The sequence below is a fragment of the Gorilla gorilla genome, chromosome 2 (genome assembly GCF_029281585.2).
Source record: "Gorilla gorilla gorilla isolate KB3781 chromosome 2, NHGRI_mGorGor1-v2.1_pri, whole genome shotgun sequence".
In the NCBI taxonomy this organism is placed as follows: domain Eukaryota; kingdom Metazoa; phylum Chordata; class Mammalia; order Primates; family Hominidae; genus Gorilla; species Gorilla gorilla.
Window position 1 is genome coordinate 51,277,963 of NC_086017.1, and position 24,097 is coordinate 51,302,059.

The 24,097-nt window shown below is 37.5% G+C and overlaps 1 protein-coding gene and 1 pseudogene across 10 annotated transcripts in view; both read right to left on the reverse strand.

Annotated features, from left to right (window-relative positions):
* ULK4 (unc-51 like kinase 4) overlaps nt 1-24,097 on the reverse strand; it is a 715,846-nt gene that overhangs the window by 130,883 nt on the left and 560,866 nt on the right. For 8 of the 10 annotated variants that reach the window (XM_055381350.2, XM_055381348.2, XM_019024744.4 and 5 more), the window contains one exon: nt 15,791-15,976. The exons of the other annotated variants lie outside the window; for them this stretch is intronic. In XM_055381350.2, the coding sequence (XP_055237325.2) occupies nt 15,791-15,976 (186 nt within the window). The remainder of the gene's footprint in view (nt 1-15,790; nt 15,977-24,097) is intronic. 10 annotated transcript variants of the gene reach the window in all.
* Nucleotides 19,207-19,796, reverse strand: LOC109026063 (rRNA-processing protein FCF1 homolog; annotated as a pseudogene).

Genomic DNA, 24,097 nt, shown 5'->3' on the forward strand with positions numbered 1-24,097 from the left:
CCAACATGGAGAACCATGTGTGCCACAGAGCAGGCACTCAATATTTACTTGTTGAGTGAATGGTCACTCTGTCTTACTGAGGACTTTTTCTGTGTGGTACTGAAAAATGCTGAATAACTCATTAGAATGACTTCATAATATTGTTAAAAGACAAAATAAATTCACTTTGATAAATGTTAGTTTCATATTTTAAGATTAAATCCCAATGAAACCTTTTGTCATTATTTACCATAATTGTTAGATTGCCAGTTTAAATGAATCTATATTAAGTGGTTAGTTTTCTAATATCACTTATTCTAGAACAAAAAGAAACTCCTGTGTTATAAAATAATATACCTAAACCTTGTTGAATAGTTCTGTCGACTGAATTCAAGATACTAGTTTACAAAAAAAACAAGAGGTCATACTTTACATGATAATGTTTCAATTCAACTTATCTAACAGCTTGAACTTAAAATACTCTCTTGGATAAATATTGTAAATATCAACTGAACTATTCCCTTTATCTTTATATTTTTCTGTGATTACTTAAAACCTGACACCAAACTCTGGTTATTTGCTTTATATATAGCCTATCTACTTGGAAACAATCTTGCTAAGGAAAGAGATATATTCCTACGAACATAATGTGGATATTTGTTATTGTTTATTTCAATTAATGGAATTCATTTCTTAAAATTAATATAGATTAAAGAAAAATTGTAGTTAAATTATTTAAAAAACAAAATTTAAAAACATTTAGTGTAGGCTTTCATAAGAGAAGGCCCCTTAAAAAATTGCCATTGCTGTTTATAACCACAAGGAGGTATTTTTCTTTTTCTTTTTCTTTTTTTCTTGTTTTCTTTTTTTTCTGAGACAGAGTTCACATTGTCGCCCAGGCTGGAGTGCAATGGCACGATCTCAGGTCACTGCAACCTCCGCCTCCTTGGTTCAAGCGATTCTCCTGCCTCAGCCTCCCGAGTAGCTAGGATTACAGGCGCCTGCCACTACGCCTGGCTAATTTTTATATTTTAAGTGGAGACAGGTTTTCACCATGTTGGCCAGGTTGGTCTCGAACTCCTGACCTCACGTGATCCACCCGCCTCGGCCTCCCAAAGTGCTAGGATTACAGGCATGAGCCACCACGCCTGGCCTGGAAGTATTTTTCAAACATATTCATTCTAATACTCAACATGCTTTAAATGCTCATTGTTCTGAGACTGGTTTTGTTAAGAGCATGACCTTAAAGACATCCCAAATTACCAAAGGAACCTGTAGCATTCTGCACAGCAAAAGCTGCACGGTGAAGTTGGTGATGGTCAAAATGATTACTAAGCATCAGGAAAACGCCACAGGAACTTACAATTACTATTATTAGAACCAGATAATAATTCCCTTTAAATGGAAATATTCAGGGATTGAATAAATAAATGATCCCTCACAGTAAGCTTTCTTTTGTGTTTCTCCCACCACTCCCCTTGGTTCTCAAGAGGCTGCAGAATGCAAAGCACCAGGGACTCTTAGCTTTTTACTTACAACTTATACTGGGCAGATTCTCAATGAATTAATATCAGAGAAGGAAGCAGTATTCTCAGCAACTCTTCTCCCTTTTTGAGAGTTATTATATCTGTTACCAAGAATAGTAGATTGGTCCTTTCCACATTTTAAATATTTCCCCTCAGGCATTAAAATTAACCACTTTGTTCCATAAATATTATCAAAATTTTATAGTTTTTACCCTTTACTTTAAAAAGTAAATGTGGGAAATAGGAATATTCACAGAGTTCCATGTATCTCTCCAAGCATGCCTTAGTGATTGCAAGGGAAACACACACCTGCATAATGGAGACATGTCAGATGCCCTCTTAACCAAGCAATTAAACTTAGCATCACTAAAAATGGAGATGACTGACATCACATGCTTCTTAACATGATACAGTATAAGGGGCCACTATCAATGGGACATTCTGACCCAAAATATCATGAGGAAACAATCATTCTACGCCAGAGTATGGGATATTCCATAAGACAAGTGACTCAAGCTTTTCAAAAAGTCAATTTCATAAGGAAAAAAAAAACATTCTTCTAGATTAAAAGAGACAAGGAAACAATAAATTCAGTATGTGAGCCTTGGTTGGAATGTGACTTAAAAAAAAAAAGACTATAATAGTCATTTTTTGACAACTAATAATACCAGCATTTTGGGAGGCTGAGGCAGGCGATCACTTGAGCCCAGTTCAAGACCACCCTGGGCAATATAGCAAAATCCCGTTTCTATTTTTCCGAGATCAGATGAGATCGGGTGCGTTCAGGGTGGTATGGCTTGTAGAGTCTGTCTATATATATATTTTTTCGAGACAGAGTCTCGTTCTATCACCCAGGCTGGAGTGCAGTGGTATGATCTCGGCTCACTGCAACCTCTGCCTCCCAGGTACAAGCGATTCTCCTGCCTCGGCCTCCTGAGTAGCTGGGAGTACAGGCACCCACCATCACACCTGGCTAATTTCTGTATTTTCAGTAGAGATGGGGTTTCACCATGTTAGCCAGGTTGGTCTCGAACCCCTGACCTCAGGTGATCCGCCCACCTCGGCCTCCCAAAGTACTGGGATTACAGGCGTGAGCCACTGCACCCAGCTTTTATTTTTTTAAAAAGAAAATTAGCTGGGCATGCTGGTGCATGCCTGTAGTCCCAGCTACTCGGAAGGCTGAGGTGAGATAATCAATTGAGTCCCTGAGGTCAATGCTGCAGTCCCCATGAGGGCACCACTGCATTCCTGCCTGAACAAAAGAGAGACCTTGTCTCAAAAAAAAAAAAGTATTAAGTAGATATTAATGATATGAAATTGTTAATTTTCTTAGTTGTGATAATGGTATTATGGTTAGAGATCAAGTGTCATGATGTCTTCACTTTCATATGATTTAGAAAACACATACATACAACAGAAATATGGTAAAACAATAATTCTTGATTACACAGGTGCCCGTCCTATGATTCTTTCAACTTTTCTTGAATTTTGAGATTTTTTATAATAAGAAGAGTAAAACTATCATCAATGGCAACAGAAACTTGAAAGAGCAGAAGACAATATAGAGAGAGTAGGGAACAAATTTTATGTGCTAGGATTACAGGAAGGGAGTAGGGGAGCTGAATCTCTTGAGAAAAGAAATGAAAACAGAAGGAAAATTATGCTGCACAGGGGCTACAAATGACAGATTGGAGAAAAAAATAGGAAGGGAAGGCAACTAGCATGGGCAACAGAGTGAAATTATGTCTCTAAAATTAAAAAGAAAAATCATATCACAACTTGGTATGCACAGCCACATGTGCAAACAGATGCAGAAAATGGGAAAAAAAAGTTTCACAAAGCAATATCCTATGAACAATACACTAAGATTTGTTATTCTGTTCTATTTCATTTTTATTTCAATAACAAATGCTACACTGTGAAACTTTAAATCGCTTTCAGTGGATCATGATGTGTAGTTGGAAAAACACAAATCTCAATCAACTTGCTTGCTTTGTCAGCAGTGAAACTTAGAGAGGTTGTGTCTTGTCTATGGCAGTACAAGTAGTTGACTGGAGAGCTGAGATTGGAACCCAGGGCTTTGGGCTCCTAGGCCACAGTCTTTCTGTTCCACTAAGCTGACTTTCACATTGTTTTGTCTTTAAAACACACATGAAACTTTTCAACCTCCTTAACTGACAATATTTTCCAAATCGCAAGCCTGGATGCTTATTATTATCCTTTATACTATTTCTGGGAAGAAATATACTGTATTCAGCCATTCAGATCATAAACTTCATGAGAGCAGAGGGCTTGCCTGTCTTGTTCTTCATGTATTATATCTTCAGCACTTCCATGTTTGGCTCATAACAGATGCTCAATATACTATTGCTGAACAAATTAATGACTCCACTCTTGTGGATTTAGCTATTATCTCAATATTGATAACTCTTATATATACATATTCCTTTTTTTTACAACTAGAGTCTAATTTTGCATTTCATTTTGTGGCCTGCTTTCACATTCACCCACCCTAATTTTCAAACACCAGATCACTTTTTCAAGGTGTTGTCATTTTTAACTGAACATGTGTAAAATTAAACTTATCATATTAAATGGGTTTTTCTCTACTTCTACTGAAGGTACTAATAATATTCCAGGTATTTGGATTAGGAATTCTTATGAAGTGGGGTCCACAAACTCCAGTTTTCTCAAAAGTCAGGCAGGAAAGAAATGTTTGAATCACTTGAGTATAAGAACAGAGGGAGAATTGGAGCCACAGCCAAACCAGAGAACCCAGAACCACCTAAAACTTTTGTTGACCCTTCGTGTTCCATTTGTGGTCCATAAATCTAGAGCCAAACTTAGTTCACATTCCCCTGCCTCAGAGACCTATACTCAATTAGTCACCAGACCTGGTTGATTTTTCCTATTAAATGCCTCTTGCAATGGTTCTGGATCATACATCCTTATATGGAATCAAACTGCAGATACTAGGAGGAGACCCCAAGCAAGGATGAAAGTACAGAGCTGATGTGTGGGGAAATGAGACATGTTCAGATGGATCTTAAGAAAGCTTTCTCTGTCACTCCTGTGACATGTGATCTTGTCGATACCTATGGTAAAGATCTATATATTTCCTCAAGGCTCTTGAGGTGGACTATCATTTTATCAATAGTAACACTGAGGTCTGAGTCCTGAGAAGGACTGGCTATAAATGACTCTGTTCCACTAGCCATTTTCTGAATCCGTCTTGCTCAAAATCTCAGGAATATCTCTTCAGGGAATTATGTAAAAATTTTAGGCAGTATATTTCTTTTTTTTGATAGACTTTAAAAAAAATTGGCAAATAATTACTGTATAAATTCATGGGGTACACAGTAAGGTTTCGATACATATAATGTATAGTGGTCAGATCAGGGTAATTAAGATATCTATCATTTAAAACATTTATCATTTCTTTGTGTTGAAAATGTTCAATATCTTTCTCTAGCTCTAGCTACCTATAACTCTTTGAAACTATTTTATTATTAACTATAGTCATCCTACAATGGTATAGAATGCTAGGACTTATTCCTCTTATTTAGCTGTAATTTTGAATCTTTTTTTTTCTTTTTTTTATCATTATACTTTAAGTTTTAGGGTACATGTGCACAATGTGCAGGATAGTTACATATGTATACATGTGCCATGTTGGTGTGCTGCACCCATCAACTCATCCTTTAACATTAGGTATATCTCCTAATGCTATCCCCCCCTACTCCCCCCACTCCACAACAGGCCCAGGTGTGTGATGTTCCCCTTCCTGTGTCCACGTGATCTCACTGTTCAATTCACACCTATGAGTGAGAATATGCAGTGTTTGGTTTTTGTCCTTGTGATAGTTTGCTGAGAATGATGGTTTCCAGCTTCATCCATGTCCCTACAAAAGACATGAACTCATCATTTTTTAGGGCTGCATAGTATTCCATGGTGTATATGTGCCACATTTTCTTAATCCAGTCTATCATTGTTGGACATTTGGGTTGGTTCCAAGTCTTTGCTATTGTGAATAGTGCCGCAACAAACATACGTGTGCATGTGTCTTCATAGCAGCATGATTTATAATCCTTTGGGTATATACCCAGTAATGGGATGGCTGGGTCAAATGGTATTTCTAGTTCTAGATCCCTGAGGAATCGCCACACTGACTTCCACAATGGTTGAACTAGTTTACAGTCCCACCAACAGTGTAAAAGTGTTCCTATTTCTCCACATCCTCTCCAGCACCTGTTGTTTCCTGACTTTTTAATGATCGCCATTCTAACTGGTGTGAGATGGTATCTCATTGTGGTTTTGATTTGCATTTCTCTGATGGCCAGTGATGATGAGCATTTTTTCATGTGTCTTTTGGATGCATAAATGTCTTCTTTTGAGAAGTGTCTGTTCATATCCTTCACCCACTTGTTGATGGGGTTGTTTACTTTTTTCTTGTAAATTTGTTTGAGTTCTTTGTAGATTCTGGATATTAGCCCTTTGTCAGATGAGTAGGTTGCAAAAATTTTCTCCCATTTTGTAGGTTGCCTTTTCACTCTGATGGTCGTTTCTTTTGCTGTGCAGAAGCTCTTTAGTTTAATGAGATCCCATTTGTCAATTTTGGCTTTTGTTGCCATTGCTTTTGGTGTTTTAGACATAAGTCCTTGCCCATGCCTATGTCCTGAATGGTACTGCCTAGGTTTTCTTCTAGGGTTTTTATGGTTTTAGGTCTAACATTTAAGTCTTTAATCCATCTTGAATTAATTTTTGTGTAAGGTGTAAGGAAGGGATCCAGTTTCAGCTTTCTACATATGGCTAGCCAGTTTTCCCAGCACCATTTGTTAAATAGGGAATCCTTTCCCCATTGCTTGTTTTTGTCTGGTTTGTCAAAGATCAGATAGTTGTAGACATGCGGCATTATTTCTGAGGGCTCTGTTCTGTTCCATTGATCTATATCTCTGTTTTGGTACCAGTACCATGCTGTTTTGGTTACTGTAGCCTTGTAGTATAGTTTGAAGTCAGGTAGCATGATCCCTCCAGCTTTGTTCTTTTGGCTTAGGATTGACTTGGCTATACAGGCTCTTTTTTGGTTCCATATGAACTTTAAAGTAGTTTTTTCCAATTCTGTGAAGAAAGTCATTGGTAGCTTGATGGGGATGGCACTGAATCTATAAATCACCTTGGGCAGTATGGCCATTTTCACGATATTGATTCTTCCTACCCATGAGCATGGAATGTTCTTCCATTTGTTTGTATCCTCTTTTATTCCATTGAGCAGTGGTTTGTAGTTCTCCTTGAAGAGGTCCTTCACATCCCTTGTAATTTGGATTCCTAGGTATTTTATTCTCTTTGAAGCAATTGTGAATGGGAGTTCACTCATGAATTGGCTCTCTGTTTGTCTGTTATTGGTGTATAAGAATGCTTGAGATTTTTGTACATTGATTTTGTATCCTGACACTTTGCTGAAGTTGCCTATCAGCTTGAGGAGATTTTGGGCTGAGACGATGGGGTTCTCTAGATATACAATCATGTCATCTGCAAACAGGGACAATTTGACTTCCTGTTTTCCTAATTGAATGCCCTTTATTTCCTTCTCCTGCCTGATTGCCCTGGCCAGAACTTCCAACACTATGTTGAATAGGAGTGGTGAGAGAGGGCATCCCTGTCTTGTGCCAGTTTTCAAAGGGAATGCTTCCAGTTTTTGCCCATTCAGTATGATATTGGCTGTGGGTTTGTCATAGATAGCTCTTATTATTTTGACATACGTCCCATCAATACCTAATTTACTGAGAGTTATTAGCATGAAGGTTGTTGAATTCTGTCAAAGGCCTTTTCTGCATCTATTGAGATAATCATGTGGTTTTTGTCTTTGGTTCTGTTTATATGCTGGATTATGTTTATTGATTTGCGTATGTTGAACCAGCCTTGCATCTCAGGGATGAAGCCCACTTGATCATGGTGGATAAGCTTCTTGATGTGCTGCCGGATTCGGTTTGCCAGTATTTTATTGAGGATTTTTGCATCGATGTTCATCAGGGATACTGGTCTAAAATTCTCTTTTTTTGTTGTGTCTCTGCCAGGCTTTGGTATCAGGATGATGCTGGCCTCATAAAATGCGTTAGGGAGGATTCCCTCCTTTTCTATTAATTGGAATAGTTTCAGAAGGAATGGTACCAGCTCCTCCTTGTACCTCTGGTAGAATTCGGCTGTGAATCCATCTGGTCCTGGACTTTTTTGGTTGGTAAGCTATTAACTATTGCCTAAATTTCAGATCCTGTTATTGGTCTTTTCAGAGATTCAACTTCTTCCTGGTTTAGTCTTGGGAGGTGTATGTGTCGAGGAATTCATCCATTTCTTCTAGATTTTCTAGTTTATTTGCGTAGAGGTGTTTATAGTATTCTCTGATTGTAGTTTGTATTTCTGTGGGATTGGTGGTGATATCTCCTTTGTCATTTTTTATTGCGTCTATTTGATTCTTCTCTCTTTTCTTCTTTATTAGTCTTGCTAGCAGTCTATCAATTTTGTTGATCTTTTCAAAAACCAGCTCCTGGATTCACTGATTTTTTGAAGGGTTTTTTGTGTCTGTATTTCCTTCAGTTCTGCTCTGATCTTAGTTATTTCTTGCCTTCTGCTAGCTTTTGAATGTGCTTGCTCTTGCTTTTCTAGTTCTTTTAACTGTGATGTTAGGGTGTCAATTTTGGATCTTTCCTGCTCTTATTGGCATTTAGTGCTTTGAATGTGTCTACACACTGCTTTGAATGTGTCCCAGAGATTCTGGTATGTTGTGTCTTTGTTCTCGTTGGTTTCAAAGAACATCTTCATTTTGTTATGTACCCAGTAGTCATTCAGGAGCAGGTTGTTCAGTTTCCATGTAGTTGAGCGATTTTGAGTGAGTTTCTTAATCCTGAGTTCTAGTTTGATTTCACTGTGGTCTGAGAGACAGTTTGTTATAATTTCTGTTCTTTTACATTTGCTGAGGAGTGCTTTACTTCCAACTATGTAGTCAGTTTTGGAATAGGTGCGGTGTGGTGCTGAGAAGAATGTATATTCTGTTGATTTGGGGTGGAGAGCTCTGTAGATGTCTATTAGGTCCACTTGGTGCAGAGCTGAGTTCATTTTGTATCTTTTAACAAATCTCTCCCTATCCTTCCTCCCATCCCCCTTCCCTTCCCAGCCTCTAGAACCCTCTGTTTTACTTTTTACTTCTATGAGAGCAACTTTTTTAAGCTTCCACATATGAGTGAGAACATGCAGTGTTTATCTTTCTGTGCCTGGCTTATTTCATTTAACATATTTATCGTTCAGGTCCATTCATGTTTCTTTTCTTTGTTGGACAGATACAACAAAATCATTCAAAGAGTTCCCAAATTAACTTGCAAACCCTATGGCAATCAGTGGCAGAGAATGCTTATCCAGTGGAACTACAAATGAGTGTGTATAGATTCAAGAAAAGATCTCTTTCAGAAACGCTTAAGAGCATCCTCTCATGGTTTTAGGAAATCTTCTAAAAAACCAGATTGCATATAAAATTGATTAAATTTACTTTTAACTCATTTGGGTACACAGTGTTTCTCTTAGAAATTTTACTGGTTTTACATCAATCCCCATTCTGTTTTCCTTTAAGAATACAAGTCAAGAATAGAAGGTCTTAACCCCAAGAAAAACAAGACAGGAGGGAGAGAGGTATAATTTTACCTTTTTATTATACCTCAAGGAATATTTCTTTACTTTTCTATCTAGTAGAAAGAGTGCCTCTTCTGATTCTAAGTTCTACAACCCAACCTGGTACTAAAATATTAAAAGAATGGCTGCAGAATTCCTGGTTTCCTCATCTGGTCTCTTTAATGACTCTGTACATAAAGAAATGCTATATTACACTCATTTTCAGCAACAGAACATGTCTGTTCTCATGTGGAATGAGAAGGGCCGATACCTATAAGAGAATTCAGAAGGAAAATGATGGTGAGCACAGCAAGACTTTCTGAAGACCACAGGGTAAAGATTCTTCATGGAATAGATATTTGTAACAAGTCCTTAATACTATTCATCTTCAGAGAGTTATTGCAAATCACATTCCTTCCACCTCTGCTGCACCAGGTAGATGGGTGAGAAGGTGACAGGGAGTTAGTAACATCAGCATATTATAGTCACCCTTCCATGGACTATTTTTCTGCTTTCAGAGAGTAGTCGATAGCATATATTTAAGCCAATTTTAGGCACAGAACAAATTTGTGGTGGTTCATGTGTAGTCAATATTTTGAGTGTTGGAGTAAGCTAGCTTTAATTAAGAGACAAGTAGCTAATCTACAATCATTGCCCTGGGAAAACTCCCATTGATATCCAGTTTAAGGGAAAGGTAAACTTGGGAGACACTTGAAGGATTTCCATCACATTTTTAAAGCTAAAGCAGGAAGTATAATTATAAAACCTCCCAACTTCCTGTTAAATTACAGCAGATAATTAAATTGTTAGGTTTCTTCAACATTCTCTGGATGTTCTAAATACAGACTAAATAAGAAAGAGCACCCTAGAGGCAAAACACATCCCATCTCCATTAGTAGAAATTAAACATCCTATTTCTTTGTTAGTGAAAATTGTAGTTTTAGAAAGTAATTGTCACAGGATTGGGACTTTAAACAGAAATGTCAAGAATCCAGGGCCCTTTCTGTGATTCATAGGGAGGGATCTGCTACATTATTCCCCAAGATGATTCTCTAACAACCATGGTTTACCAGTCACTGACATGCTCATTACCTGTAAATTATGGGGTCAAACATATCTTGGGCTTGCCCTCTCTGAATCCACCCAGGCTCGCTCAGCTTTGGGCACAGGAGGCTACTCTTCCATCAGGGCTTTAAAAGAGATGACCCCACCAGCTTAGAATACTCTTCTTTTTAGATGTGCTCCTGGTGGGAGTGTGTACTTAAGGAATATCCTCTGATTAGGTCCTCAGAGAGCTTGTCTTTTCCTCCTTAACTTCTTACGGTCAAGAAAATGCATTTGTCAGGCCTCCTTAATCCAATTACTGGCACCAGGTAATAAATCTAGATTGCCTCTGTTTCTCTATGGAATCTGATTCTTCTGCTCCAGTGAGCCAAGCCTGAGAGTTGGGTCTCCCCAGAGTCACAGGAAACTTCTGCTCGTGTTCCTTATATCACTCAAGCTCCTGTCCTCTAACCATATGCATATCCAATCTCATGCAGTCTTCAGAAACTTGGCAGGGCTGCGTGGAGAAGACTGAAGCTTCAGACTATGGGATAACTAGATGTCTTTTATGGTCCTTCTCAGTCTGACCTATATGTGTCTGCAAAGTACTAACACGAGCTCCCAATATGGACTGAAGACCACAAATGAACTGCCAATAACAAAACCGCTGTATTTTATGAACATTCCTTATTCAGCTCAGTAAATACTACATACCTATTCTGTGATAGCTACTATGGTAAAGTTTTATTCCACAGTAAGGAAAACTAATTCAATTAAGATGCTGCCAGCAGCCTTTTGTTTCAGAGACCAGAATTCCTTAATTCCATCAACAATGTTTAAACTCTAAATGCTCCTAAAGCTCATGTTTAGTAAAGCTCTGGCTTTTCCTGGCCCATGTCTTATGTCTTCCCATTCTGGCTCCATGGATTTCTGGGTCTTTGCTCAGGATGTGCTTCTTCCTGCTCAGTGTGTAGAATACCAACACATTCTTCCATACTCACTTTAAACATCATGTCTTGCCAACTTCCTCCCCAAAATGACTGTTCCGTCAGAACTTTCTTGGCTTCTCCACCATAGCACTGATTGGATTTTGCTTTGTAATGAAGCTGGTTGCTTCCATGTCTCTCTGGCTAGAGATCCCTGAGGGCAGGGAGCAGCAAGATCATGTCTTACTGTTTCATTATCCCTAGTGCAGTGCTTTGCACATAGTCATAACTCTATCTATTACTTGTTTTTCTATGAATAAAAGAATGAATCTCTCAGGTCCTGTCTGGATCAAAGTTCAGTCCAATTCTGCCTGACAAATGCCTGCAGAACTCAGATCAGTCCTTGGCAAAGCAGCAGCCTGGAGCCAGCTACTTCGAAGGAGGATGGGCTGGAGCAATCCAACCTGGGCTTGATACCAGCTCTACCATTTCCTAGTTGGTGGTCTTTGGAACATTATTTAAGCTCCTTGAGCCTTAGTTTATAACCTATAAAATGGTAATAATCTGGGAACAATCACTGGAGCTGATCTCCAGGGATGCTGTCAAGATTAAAGGAGCTTAATGCACCAAAAATTCTAACACAGAGACTACCACACAGTAGTAACCAACAACTGATGAACAACTTTTACACGTCAGACACCATCACATTCTGAAGACAACAACAAATAACAAGACCGACCACATTACTACCCAGGAACAAGGGTAATGTAAAGATAAGAACAGAAAGTAGGCCAACAATTACAAAACAATGGCTGCCAGAGAATTAAAAACAGAGAGCAGAAGAACAAAGAGGAAGACGGACTAAATCAGTCCAGAAGCATGAGACAGGTAGTACCACACTCCTCTTTGGGTAACCTGCTGCTATTTCTCTCCAAGTGTACTAGCCTCAGTACAGATGTGGTTACTTCCCAATAAACCCATCATAATGTAAGTCGAAAATGCATTTAGTACACCTAACCTGCCAAACATCATGGCCCAGCATACCTTAAATGTACTCAGAACACTTACATTAGCCTACAATTGAGCAAAATCATCTCATACAAAGCCTGTTTTGTAATATTTAATATCTCACGTAATTTATTGAAGATCATATTGGAAGTGAAAAATAGAATGGTCGTATGGGTACTTGAAATATACTTTCTGCTAAATGAGCATCAGTTTTGCACCAGTGCAAAGTTGAGAAATCCAAATCTGAACCATGGCAAATTGGAGGCCATCTGTATTCCATTTAATTAGAACTGAGCTTCAGGATGGGCAAGTTCAAGGCCACAACTGAGTTGACTGGGGCCCCTAGAATCTCTGATTGTATGTTTTATATGACTTGGCCCAACACTGACTGACCCAGGGTAAATCAGAAAGCTTTCAGAAGATTTTGAGGCATTTATCACAGATGGCAGGCCTGTAAACATTATGGGCATTCTTGAACAACTAAAGAAGAGACATCAAAGAGTTAGAGTGACCTTCACAGGTACCCTCCAGAAGAGGGTAGAAAACAGTGTATTTTAACTCTTGGGACTGTCCAGGCTATTTCTGTTATTGTTGCTAAGCAAACAGTTGTTGTGATCCCAATGCAGAACATTTTTGCATCTTACTTCCTAATTACCACACAGAAAGGCTCCACAGTTTCTTGGAGAAATGCCTGATTCCAAGGCTGCAGCAGTAATACAACATGAGCCTGGAATATCACATTACGATTGAAAGCACTCCAAAAAAAAAAAAAAAAAAAAAAGATGGAGAATGTCAAATGACATAGCAGACATCCAAAAGCCATTCCCATTAGCCAAATCTGGGGCAGCCGTGGATTGTAACTCACTGAAAAATTCATGAGCCAATCCTGATAATAACAGAGATAAGTTTAAAAAAATCAATAAATGGGACAGAAAAGGTGGAACAACACAAATGTCCATCAATGGATAATACATTTTTAAAATGTGGTATACACATACAATGGATTATTAGTCAGCCCTAAAAATGGAGGAAATTCTAGCACGTGCTACATCATGAATTAACCTTGAAGCCACATACCAAGTGAAACAAGCCAGACATAAAAGGACAAATATTGTATAATTCCACTCGTACGAGGTACCTAGAGTAGTCAAATTCATAGAAACAGAAAGTCGAATGATGGTTATCAGGCACTGGGAGAAGGAGGAGTGGGAAGTTATTGTTTAATAGGCACAGAGTTTCAGTTTGGGAAGATGAAAAAGTTGTGGAGATGGATAATAGTGATGGTTGCACAACAATGTGAATATGCTTAATGCCACTTAATTATTTTTAATACTTAAAAATAATTCTAGTGATAAATTTTATGCTATATATATTTTACCACAATAAAAAGAAAATAGATGAGCAGCACCAGCATCAACTTCTGTTTTTGCATACAAAGGTAAAAATCACTTGGATTCAACTTTTCTTCCACAAACAAAATCTACCTGGCCCTATAAGGCAGGTCAGATATTATAAAGAAGCCATTTTAAATAGTAAAGCAAACTAAAAGATGGTAGAATCTGTTATTTTGACCAAGTTGGGGTCTTATCAATTAATCTGTATGATTAATTTGATCAGTGTTTTAGTAAATAACATAACTTATTTCCATAATATCTGCAATTCTAAAATCTAGAAAGCTCTGAAAATCCAAACTTTTTTTCGTAAGTTTTGTTCAAAAACACATACGGTAGCAAAATCCTGAACTCACAGGAGCCCATGTTTGGTCTTTATTTACCCCTGCCTGGTGTAAATATTCATACATTTTGCCACAGAAATATTACTGTGCTTATGATGTCATTGCCTGAGTGTCTCCTATGGGCATCATATAATATACAGTATAAGTACCATGCCAAAAAGATCTGAAATTTCTAAGTTTCAGAAAAAAAAATCTGGTCCTGAGTTTCAAAGAGACTATAGATCCCTATAAAATTTAACCGTATCAGATATCAGACCAATATTTTCCAAGCTTCTGACATTCTCTACCATATTCACAGTTTTGCCGTATCTACAGATCACTTCTATTATTATAGTCTCTAGTACTTGTCTTCAGATTGACTCACCTTTTTCTTTACATAAAGTAATTTTTTAAAGAAACATCTCCACTGTAAAAGATGAGAGCTTGAGAGGCCTGCTCTGTTAAAAAGGGAAATTCTGAAGGATTAGAGGGGTGTTAAAGACACAACAACTGAGGCTTTTGCCTTGAATAACCAGAAAGACCAAAAGAAAATGGAAATGAAATAACTGCCTCACTACGTGATTCCACATCATCTAGTGCTAGGCTGATGTACCATCTCCAAGACCTACTCTCCTCAGAAGTATTCATCCCACACTTGGGGAACTAAACTAGACCATCATAATCCTGCAATTCAGGTAATGACTCTGCTGAGATTAGTAAATCTTGTTTTGGGGTTGGGGGGAGTCACACCCATACAAAAGCACAATACGGCAGTGAAGGAGTCAATCTCTTTATCTCCCTTCTAGTTCTGTCACCCATCACCTGTCATACAGGTTCAGCTGGGTCACTCGCTGCAACTGTCTACCTATCAAATTGGTGCAAGTCATTTTGAGTACGACTCTGGAACATCCACAGCCTCCACTTGCCAAAGGACACTTCAAGGTATTAGGATCTAGAAGTGAACACAGACTGACAAACCAGAAGATGATAGGTGAACAGAACCCCCATCCTTTATTAACTTCAACACTAGCTACTGTGAATAGTGGCCTTCAAAATCAGCAGAGATTTACTGTAGAAAGAGAATAGGTTTTCAAAAGTACTTTCAAATAGACGTCAGCTATATATGCATTTTTAAATAAAATAAGTGAAGCAGAAGGGAAAGTTTTTCCTTACAGTGGAATGCTGGGAGTTATAAATGTTGGGGATGAGAAAATATCCATTTTGCAACTACTACAAAATAATAACTAACTACACATTGATTAAACCAAGTGATCAAAATTAATACTACCAGTAAGGGGCAAACAGCCACCAAAAGCCTCTGGATGTGATGGATTGAGAAGGACCAATTTACTTCTAGAGTACTCACAAATCTAATCGTGAAGAAACATCAAACAGACCCAAACTCAGGGAGATGCTACAAAATACCTGGCCTATAATCTTCAAAAATATCACGAAAGACAAAGACTGAAAGACTATTCCAGATTAAAGACACATGTCTACCAAAATACATAATCCTAGACTGTATCCTACACCAGAAAAAAGGCTATGAAAGTTACTGGGACAGCTGACCCAACTAGAATATGGACAGAAGACTGGTAAAGGAATTTTATCAGTGTTAAACTTCCTGATTTTGATTACTTAAGTAACAGAATATCAATTTTATTTTAGGAAATACATACTTAGATGTTAAGGAGTGTGAGGCACAATGTCTCTAACTTACTCCCAAATGGTTCAGAAAAAAGTATGTATATATGCAGATAAACAGTATATGACAAATGTCAACAACAGGTGATTAAGGAGAAAGATGACTGGGAGTTCTTGACAACTCTTGCAAATTCTCTGTAAATTTGAAATTAGGTCCAAGAAATGGCTACTCACTGTCCATGTGGCTGCCAGCAAAGCCACCCACAGTGTCCCCGGTTTCTGTGTGAACTCACCATTCTTCTGAGAATCCTTAACAGAAGCTTCTGCTCCTTTGGGTCCTCCTTGAATGTCAGTAAATGCGCAAAAACTTCCACATTTTCAGGAGAGAGGCTGTCTGGGTTTTCCCCTCCATACAGCTGAACCAGTATAGACAGGCACTTGGATGAAACATCAAAAATCTCAGGATCTTCATTAGGAAGCTGAAAATTAACAAATAAGACTATTTAAATTTCCTTGAAGATGGTATTAGTACTCAAAAAAAACACAGTAAAATTTGGCTTGATGGGGGTGTCAGCCTGAGTAGTCTGCTGAATACTTTTTTACTTTATTTTTTTTGAGACAGGGTCCCACTCTGTTGCCCAGGCTGGAGTGCAGTGGTATGATCACAACTCACTGCAGCCTCAACCTCCTGGGCTTCAGTGATCCTCCTGCCTCAGCCTCCTGAGTAGCTGGGAATAAAGACACACACCATCATCATGCCCAGCTAATTTTTTTTTTTTTTTTTTTTTTTTGGTAGAGACGTGGTCCCCCTATGTTGCCCAGGCTAGTTTTGAACTCCTGGGTTCAAGGAATCCTCCTTCCTCAGCCTCCCAAAGTGCTGGGATTACAGGCATGAGCCACTGCGCCCGGCCTAAATACTTTTTTAAATGCATCTTTTTCAAAGTGTATGTAGTTGCTCAAACAAAGCTAACAGCACAAAATCAGAAGGTCCTATATTCTTCTTTTTAAAAAAGTTTTTTATTATTTTATTTTTATTGCCACATAATTATACATTTTTATGGAGTACAGTGTGAGGTTTCAATACACATATACAATGTGTAATAATCAAATTAGGGTAATTAACATATACTTTACCTCATACATATATCCTTTGTGGTGAGAACATTCCAAATCCTCTCTTCTAGCTATTTTGAAATATATATTATTATTAACTATAGTGCAGTGAAAGGACATACCCATATTCCTCCTATTTAATTGTAACTTTACCTACTGACCCGCTTCATAGGAACTCTATATTTAACCTTTTGAAGAACTGTCAGACTGTTTTCCAAAGCTGCCACTTGTACCAGCAATGCATGAAATTTCCATTTTCACTAACACTTGTTATTATCTGTCTTTTTAGTTACAGTTATCTTAGTAGGTCTAGAGGGGTAACTCACTGTGGTTTTCAGACGTACTTCCCTGATGGCTAACGATGTGGAGTACCTTTTCATGTGCTGATTGGCCATTTGCGTATCTTTGGAAAAATGTCTGTGCAGACCCTTTGTCCATTTTAAAAATAGGTCATTTGTCTTCATATAGTTGAGTTCTAAGAGTTCTTTATATATTTTAAATACAAGTCCCTTAACAAATACATAATTTAAAAGGTTTTTCCTTTCTGCAAGTTGTCTTTTCGCTTTCTTGATACTGTCCTTTGAAGTAAAAAATATTTTTAATTTTGAAAACTCTAACTTTTTTTTTATACTTGGGTATATGTATGATTTCAGTGACATATATCTAAGAATGTTTTATTTTTGTTTTTGTTTTTTGGGAGACAGCATCTCTCTCTGTCACCCAGGCTGGCGTGCAGTGGTATAAACATAGCTTACTGCAGCCTCAACCTTCTGGCTTCAAGCAATTCTCCCACCTCAGCCTCCTGGCTTCAAGCAATCCTCCCACCTCAGCCTCCTGGCTTCAAGCAATCCTCCCACCTCAGCCTCTTGAGTAGCTGCGACCACGGGGGTGCACTGTCACACCTTGCTAATTTTTAAATTTTGTGTAGATGGGTCTCACCATGTTGCCACAGCTAGTCTTGAACTCCTGGGCTCAAGCAATCCTCCTGCCTTGTCTTCCTCCAAAGTGCTGAGAGTACAGGCAAGAGCCACCACACCCAATCATGCCCATGTTTTCTTCTAAGAGCTTTATAGCTTTAGCTTTTTACTTCGAGGTCTTCGATGCATTTTGAGTTAATTTTTATATATGGTGTAAGTAGAGATCCAATTTTATTCTTTTGCATGTGAATTAAACTTTTATTTTGAGATATTTGTAGGTTCACATGCAGTTGTAAGAACCAATTCAGAGAGATTCCATATATACTTCACCCAGTTTCCCCAATGGAAACATCTTGTATAATAACTATAGTACAATATCACAGCTAGAACCTTAGCCATCAACCTTATTCTGGTTTTACTAATTTTATATCTCTTTGTGTATGTGTGTTTGTACATATTGTATTTAGCTCTGTGCAACTTAATCACATGTGTAGATTTGGTGACAACCACCACCACCAAGAAAAAGAAAAGTTCCATCACAAGGATCCCATTATAGTAAGAGCCAACACCCACTCTCCTCCATCCCTAACCCCTGGTGACCACACACCGGTTTGCCATTTTGTCATTTCAAGTATGTTACATACATGGAATAACACTGTATATATGTTTTCTTCACTCAGCATAATTTCTTTAAAATCCATCCAAATTTTTGTGTATCAATAGTTCATTTCTTTTTATTACTGAGTACTATTCCATGACATAGATGTACCATAGTTTAACTCATCCATAAAGAAAATGTGAGTTGTTCCCAATTTGGAGCTATTCCGAATAAAACTACTGTGAACATTTAAACAAGTTTTTGTGTGAACATTAGCTTTCATTCCTCTGGGATAAATGCCCAAGAGTACAATGGCTGGGTTGTATGGGAGACTCATATTTAGTTTTTTAAGAAACTGTCAAACTGTTTTCTAAGGCAGCTGTAGCATTTTACCTTTTTACATTCCTAGCATCAATGTACAAAAGATCCAATTTCTCAGCATCTCCCCTAGCACTTAGTGTTATCACTATTATTTTAGCCACTCTGCTAGATAGATGGTGGTATCTCATTGCAGTTTAAATTCACATTTCCCTAATGGCAACTGATAGTGAACATCTTATCACCTATTCATGACTTTTGCCCTTTGTTAATTGGATGTTTGATTCTTTATTCTTGATATTAGAAACTTCTTTAAATATTCTAGATACGCCTTTCTTAGATATATAGTTTTGCAAATATTTTCTCCCAGTCTGTAGCTTGCCTTTTCATCCATTTTACTGAGTCTTTTGAAGAGAAAAAAAGTTAATTTTGATGAAGTCCAATTACTGGCTTTAGCTCTTAGCAATCGTGCTTGTGGTGGCAAGAACAAAACACTCTTTGCTGAAACACGTGTCCTGAAGACTTTCTCCTATATTTTTTTCTAAAGGTTTTATAGTTTTATATTTTACATTTAATTCACTTAATTTTGGGTTTTTATATAAAATACGAGATTTAGGTAAAGGATTTTATTGTTGTTTTGTTTTGCCACTGTGTATCCAATTGCTCCAGCACCATTCTTGGAAAGGCTATTGTTGTCCTATGGTATTGCATGTTTAATGAACTGGCAACAAGAGAAAGGCAGAGGAACTTTGTCTTGTAAGAATTAGAACCAAGGGGCTCCATAATCATCTGACATCAGTTCCATGTTGTATCTATGGTGGTTAGAAATGTACATGATAGGAACTCTAGGAATCTTATGGATTCCTCTTTTAGGGTCTCTGGTCAACCATGGCAACAATGTGACAATGCTGAGTTATTCTCTGTTTTAGGCAGTCTTCTGCGTAGGTTCCTGTGTGTGTGCACGGTAACTGTTCAAATCTTGGACCCTTGATGATCCTTGGAGCCACTCAATACTTCCGCCCCCAATTTCTCAATTTCAGCCATTATACAATCAGTTATACAAGGGTTACATTTGGCATACAGACTGTCCATCATTGCCTGCACTAAGTCCAGTTTGGCTTTAATGGAAAAGTTGATAAAGTTGCTATCGACAAGGATGTGGTAAGGTGGGCCCAGTTGTGTGATATACTGGAAAAATAAACAGGGACAGTGTTGAGGAACTTCTCCTTTAGCACACTAGGATCTTTTTCTTTCTTTTTAGGTTTTAATCTACCCTTTTCTTTAAGCCTTTGATCTGAGACTAAGCATTCACTTCATGATTGCATACTTCCTTGTTTTCTTTTGCTTCCCCATGGTCACGTCATACTCTTGTTTCTTCTGGAATCTATTAATTGTTAGTATACAGAAATAAAATTGATTTTTTATTGAGGTATAACTGATATACAAAAACTTGCACATATTTAATGTATACATTTTGATGAATTTTGTTTATTGATCTTGTATCCTGAAAACTTGTTGAACTCACTTATTAATTCTAGGAGTCTTTTTCAAGATTCTTTGGCATTTTCTACATAGATAATTGTGTCACCTGTAAATACAGATAGGTTTATTTCTTCCTTTCCGACGGGTATTCCTTTTATTTCTTTCCAAACCCTACACTACACTAGTTAGAACCTCCACTAAGATGTTAAATGAGATTAGTGTGAGTAGACACTCTTGCCTTGTACCCAATCTTAGGGAGAAAGGATTTAGTAATTCACTATTAAGTATGGTGCTAGCTGTAAATTTTTCATAGATGCCCTTTATCAGGTTGAAAAGATTCCCCCTCTAATCCTAGTTTGATAACTTTTTACCATGAATAAGTGCTGGTGGTTCTGTCAATTACTTTTTCTGTGTCAATCCATATGATCGTGTAATATTTAATATTTAACCTGTTTATATGGTAAAATACATTAATTTACGTTTCAATGTTAAACAAGCCTTGCACATCTGGGATAAATTCTGCTCTGCTCATTTTCTTTATACATTGATGTATTCAATTTGCTAATATTTTGCTAAGGAGTTTTGTGTTTACAAGAGATACTGATTGTAGTCTTTTTTGGAGAGGACTTTGTCTTAGTTTAGTATCAGGGTAATATCACCCTCATAAAATGAGTTGGGAAATGTCCCCTCTTCTATTCATGTCTGTAATCCCAGCACTTTGAGGGGCCAAGGTGGGCAGATCATCTGAAGTTGGGAGTTCAAGAGCAGCCTGACCAACATGGAGAAACCCCGTCTCTACTGAAAATACAAAATTAGCCGGGCGTGGTGGCACATGCCTGTAATCCCAGCTACTTGGGAGGCTGAGGCAGGAGAATTGCTTGAACCTGGGAGGCAGAGGTTGTGGTGAGCCAATATCATGCCATTGCACTCCAGCCTGGGCAACAAGAGTGAAAACTCCATCTCAAAAAAAAAAAAAAGTAATTATATAAAATTGATACTTAACTCTTCTGTAATTGTTTGGTAAAATTTTCCAGTGAAATTATCTGGGCCCAGAGTTTGCTTTTTAGGAGTATTAAATTATAAATTCAATTTCTTTAATGATTATAGGACTATTCAAGTGTTCATGTTGGTTGAGTTCTGGTAGTTTTGGAAGAATTGGCTCATTTCTTCCAAGTTACAGAATTTATGAACATAAAATTGTTCACAGCATTCCCTTATTATTCTTTAAATGGTTGCAGATATACACTGACATCTCTTGTTTCATCCCTTATATTGATAATTTCTGTCTTCTCTCTTCTTTGTCAGTTGGATAGAGGTTTTTCAATTGTACTGATTTTTTTTCAGAGTCAGCTTTTTGTTTCATTGATTTCTCTGTATTGTTTTCCTGTTTTCAAATTCATTGATTTCTGGTTTGATCTTTATAATTCCTTCCCTTTTGCTTGTTTTGGATTAGCTTTGCAATTTTTCTAGTTTATGGAGGTGAGAACTTAGATTATTGATTTAAAATCTTTCCCTTTTACACCTTTTGTCTATAAGCTTTTGGCGTTACAAATTTTTCTCTCAGGACAGCTTTTAGCTGTAGCCTACGTATTTTGATATGTTTTCATTTTCATTCGGTTCTATGCATTTAAAAAGCTTCCTGTGTGACTTCCTCTTGGACCCATGAGTTATCAGTGTGTTTACTTTTTAAATGTTGGAAATTTTCCTATTGTCCTTCTCCTATTGATTTCTAGTTTGATTCTATTGTTATTAGAGAACAATGTTCTATACTATTTCAATTCTTTTAATATTTCTTGAAGTTGCTTTTGTGGCCTAGGAGTCAGTCTATTAGTGGTGAGTGTTCCACGGGCACTGGAAAAAAAAATGTGTATTCTGTTGTTGTGTGAACTGCTATCAATTATATTCTGTTGGTTGAGTGTATTGTTCAATTTTTCTATATTCTTGATTTTTTTGTCTAGTTGTTCTATTAATTCCTAAGTGGAAAAGCCCCAACTATCATTGTTGATTTGTCTATTTATCTTTTTAGCTCTATCATTTTTTTTTTTTGCTTCATGTATTTTGAGGTCGTGTTGTTTAGAATGCATACATTTAAAACAGTTATGTCATTTCAGTGGATAGATCTTTTAATCATTAGGTAATGTCCCTCTCTGCCTCTGGTAATTTTCCCTGCTCTGAAGTGTACTTTATCTGATATTAATATAACCACTCCTGCTTTTAAAAATATTTTCATGATATACATTTTTCTTCCTTTTACTTTCACCTGCCTATATCATTATATTTGAGGTTTCTTGTAGATAGCATGCTGTTGGATCATGTTTTGTTACTCTGCTATGGTTTGAATGTGTTCCCCAAAAAGCATATGTTGGAAAATTAACCCCCAGTTCAACAGTGTTGGGAGGTGGAACCTTTAAGAGGTGAGTAAGCCATGAGGGTTCTACCCTCATAAATGGATTAATTCTGCCACAGAGGGAGTAGAGTCATTATCACAGGATTAGATTCCTTATAAAAGGACAAGTTTGGGCTCCCTGCTGCATATGTGCATGTGCTCAGGCTCTCTCTCTCGCCCTCTTGCACTTCCTTCATGTGATGCCTTCTGGCATATTATGACACAGCAAGAAGGCCCTTGACAGATGCCAACCACCTGATTCAGACTTCCAAACCTGCAGAACCGTGAGTCAATACATTTCTGTTCATTATAAATTGCTTAGCCTCTGGTATTATGTTATAGCAGCACAAAATGGACTAAGAACTCTAATCATCTATATTTTTAAAAAATGATTTCAACTTTTATTTTAGATTCAGGGGTTATATTTGCAGGTTTGTTACCTGGGTATATTGCATGATGCCAAGGTTTGGGGTATCATTGCTCCCGTCACCCAGGTACTGAGTATAGCACTCAAGTTAGTTTTCCAACCCTTGCCACCCTCTCTTTCTCCCCAATCTAGTAGTCCCCAGTGTCTATTTTTGCCATCTTTATGTCCACGAATACCCAGTGTTTAGCTCCCACTTATAAGTGAGAGCCTGAGGCATTTGGTTTTTGTCCCTGTGTTAATTCAGTTAGGATAATGGCCTCCAACTCCATCCATGTTGCTGCAAAGGACATAATTTCATTCTTTTTTATGGATGTGTATTATTTTACGCTGTATATGTATCATATTTTCTTTATCCAATCCACTGTTGATAGGCACCTAGGTTGATTCCATGTCTCTGCTATTGTGAATAGTGCTGCAATGAACATACAAGTGCATGTGTCTTTTTGGAAGAACAATTTGTTTTCTCTTGGATATATATCCAGTAATGAGATTGCTGAGTCAAACGGTAATTCTGCTTTAAGTTGAGAATTCTCCAAATGGCTTTCCACAATGGCTGAACTAATTTACATTACCACCAACAGTGTATAAGCATCCTCTTTTCTCCACAGTCTCACCAGCGTCTGTTTTTTGACTTTTTAATAACAGCTATTCTGAATGGTGTGAGATGGTATCTCATTGTGGTTTTGATTTGCATTTCTCTGATGACTAATTATGTGGAGCACTTTTTCATATGCTTCTTGGCCGCTTGTATGTCTTCTTTTAAGAAATGTCTGTTCAAGTCTTCTGTCCATTTTTTAATGAGTTTTTTTTTTTTTTTGCTTTCTCAATTGTTTAAGTTCTTTATAGATTCTGGATATTAGACCTTCATCAGATACATAGCATGCAAATATTTTCTCCCATTCTCTAGGTTGTCCGTTTCTTTTGCTGTACAGAAGCTCTTTAGTTTAATCAGGTCCTGTCCATCAATTTTTGTTTGTGTTGCAATTGCTTTTGAGGATTTAGTCCTAAATTATTTTCCAAGACCTATGTCCAGAGGGGTGTTTCCTAGGTTTTCTTCTAGGATTCTTACAGTTTGAGGTCCTACATTTAAATCTTTAATCCATTTTCAGCTAATTTTTGTATATGGCAAAAGATAGTGGTCAAGTTTCATTCTTTTGCATATGGCTAGCCAGCTATTCCAGCACCACTTACTAAATAGGCAGTCCTTTCCCTGTTGCTTACTTTTGTTGACTTTGTCAAAGATCAGGTGGCTGTAGGTGTGCAGCTTTATTTCTGGGTTCTCTATTCGGTTTCATTGGTCTATGTGTCTGTTTCTCTAACAGTACCATGCTGTTTTGGTTACTGTAATGTTATAGTATA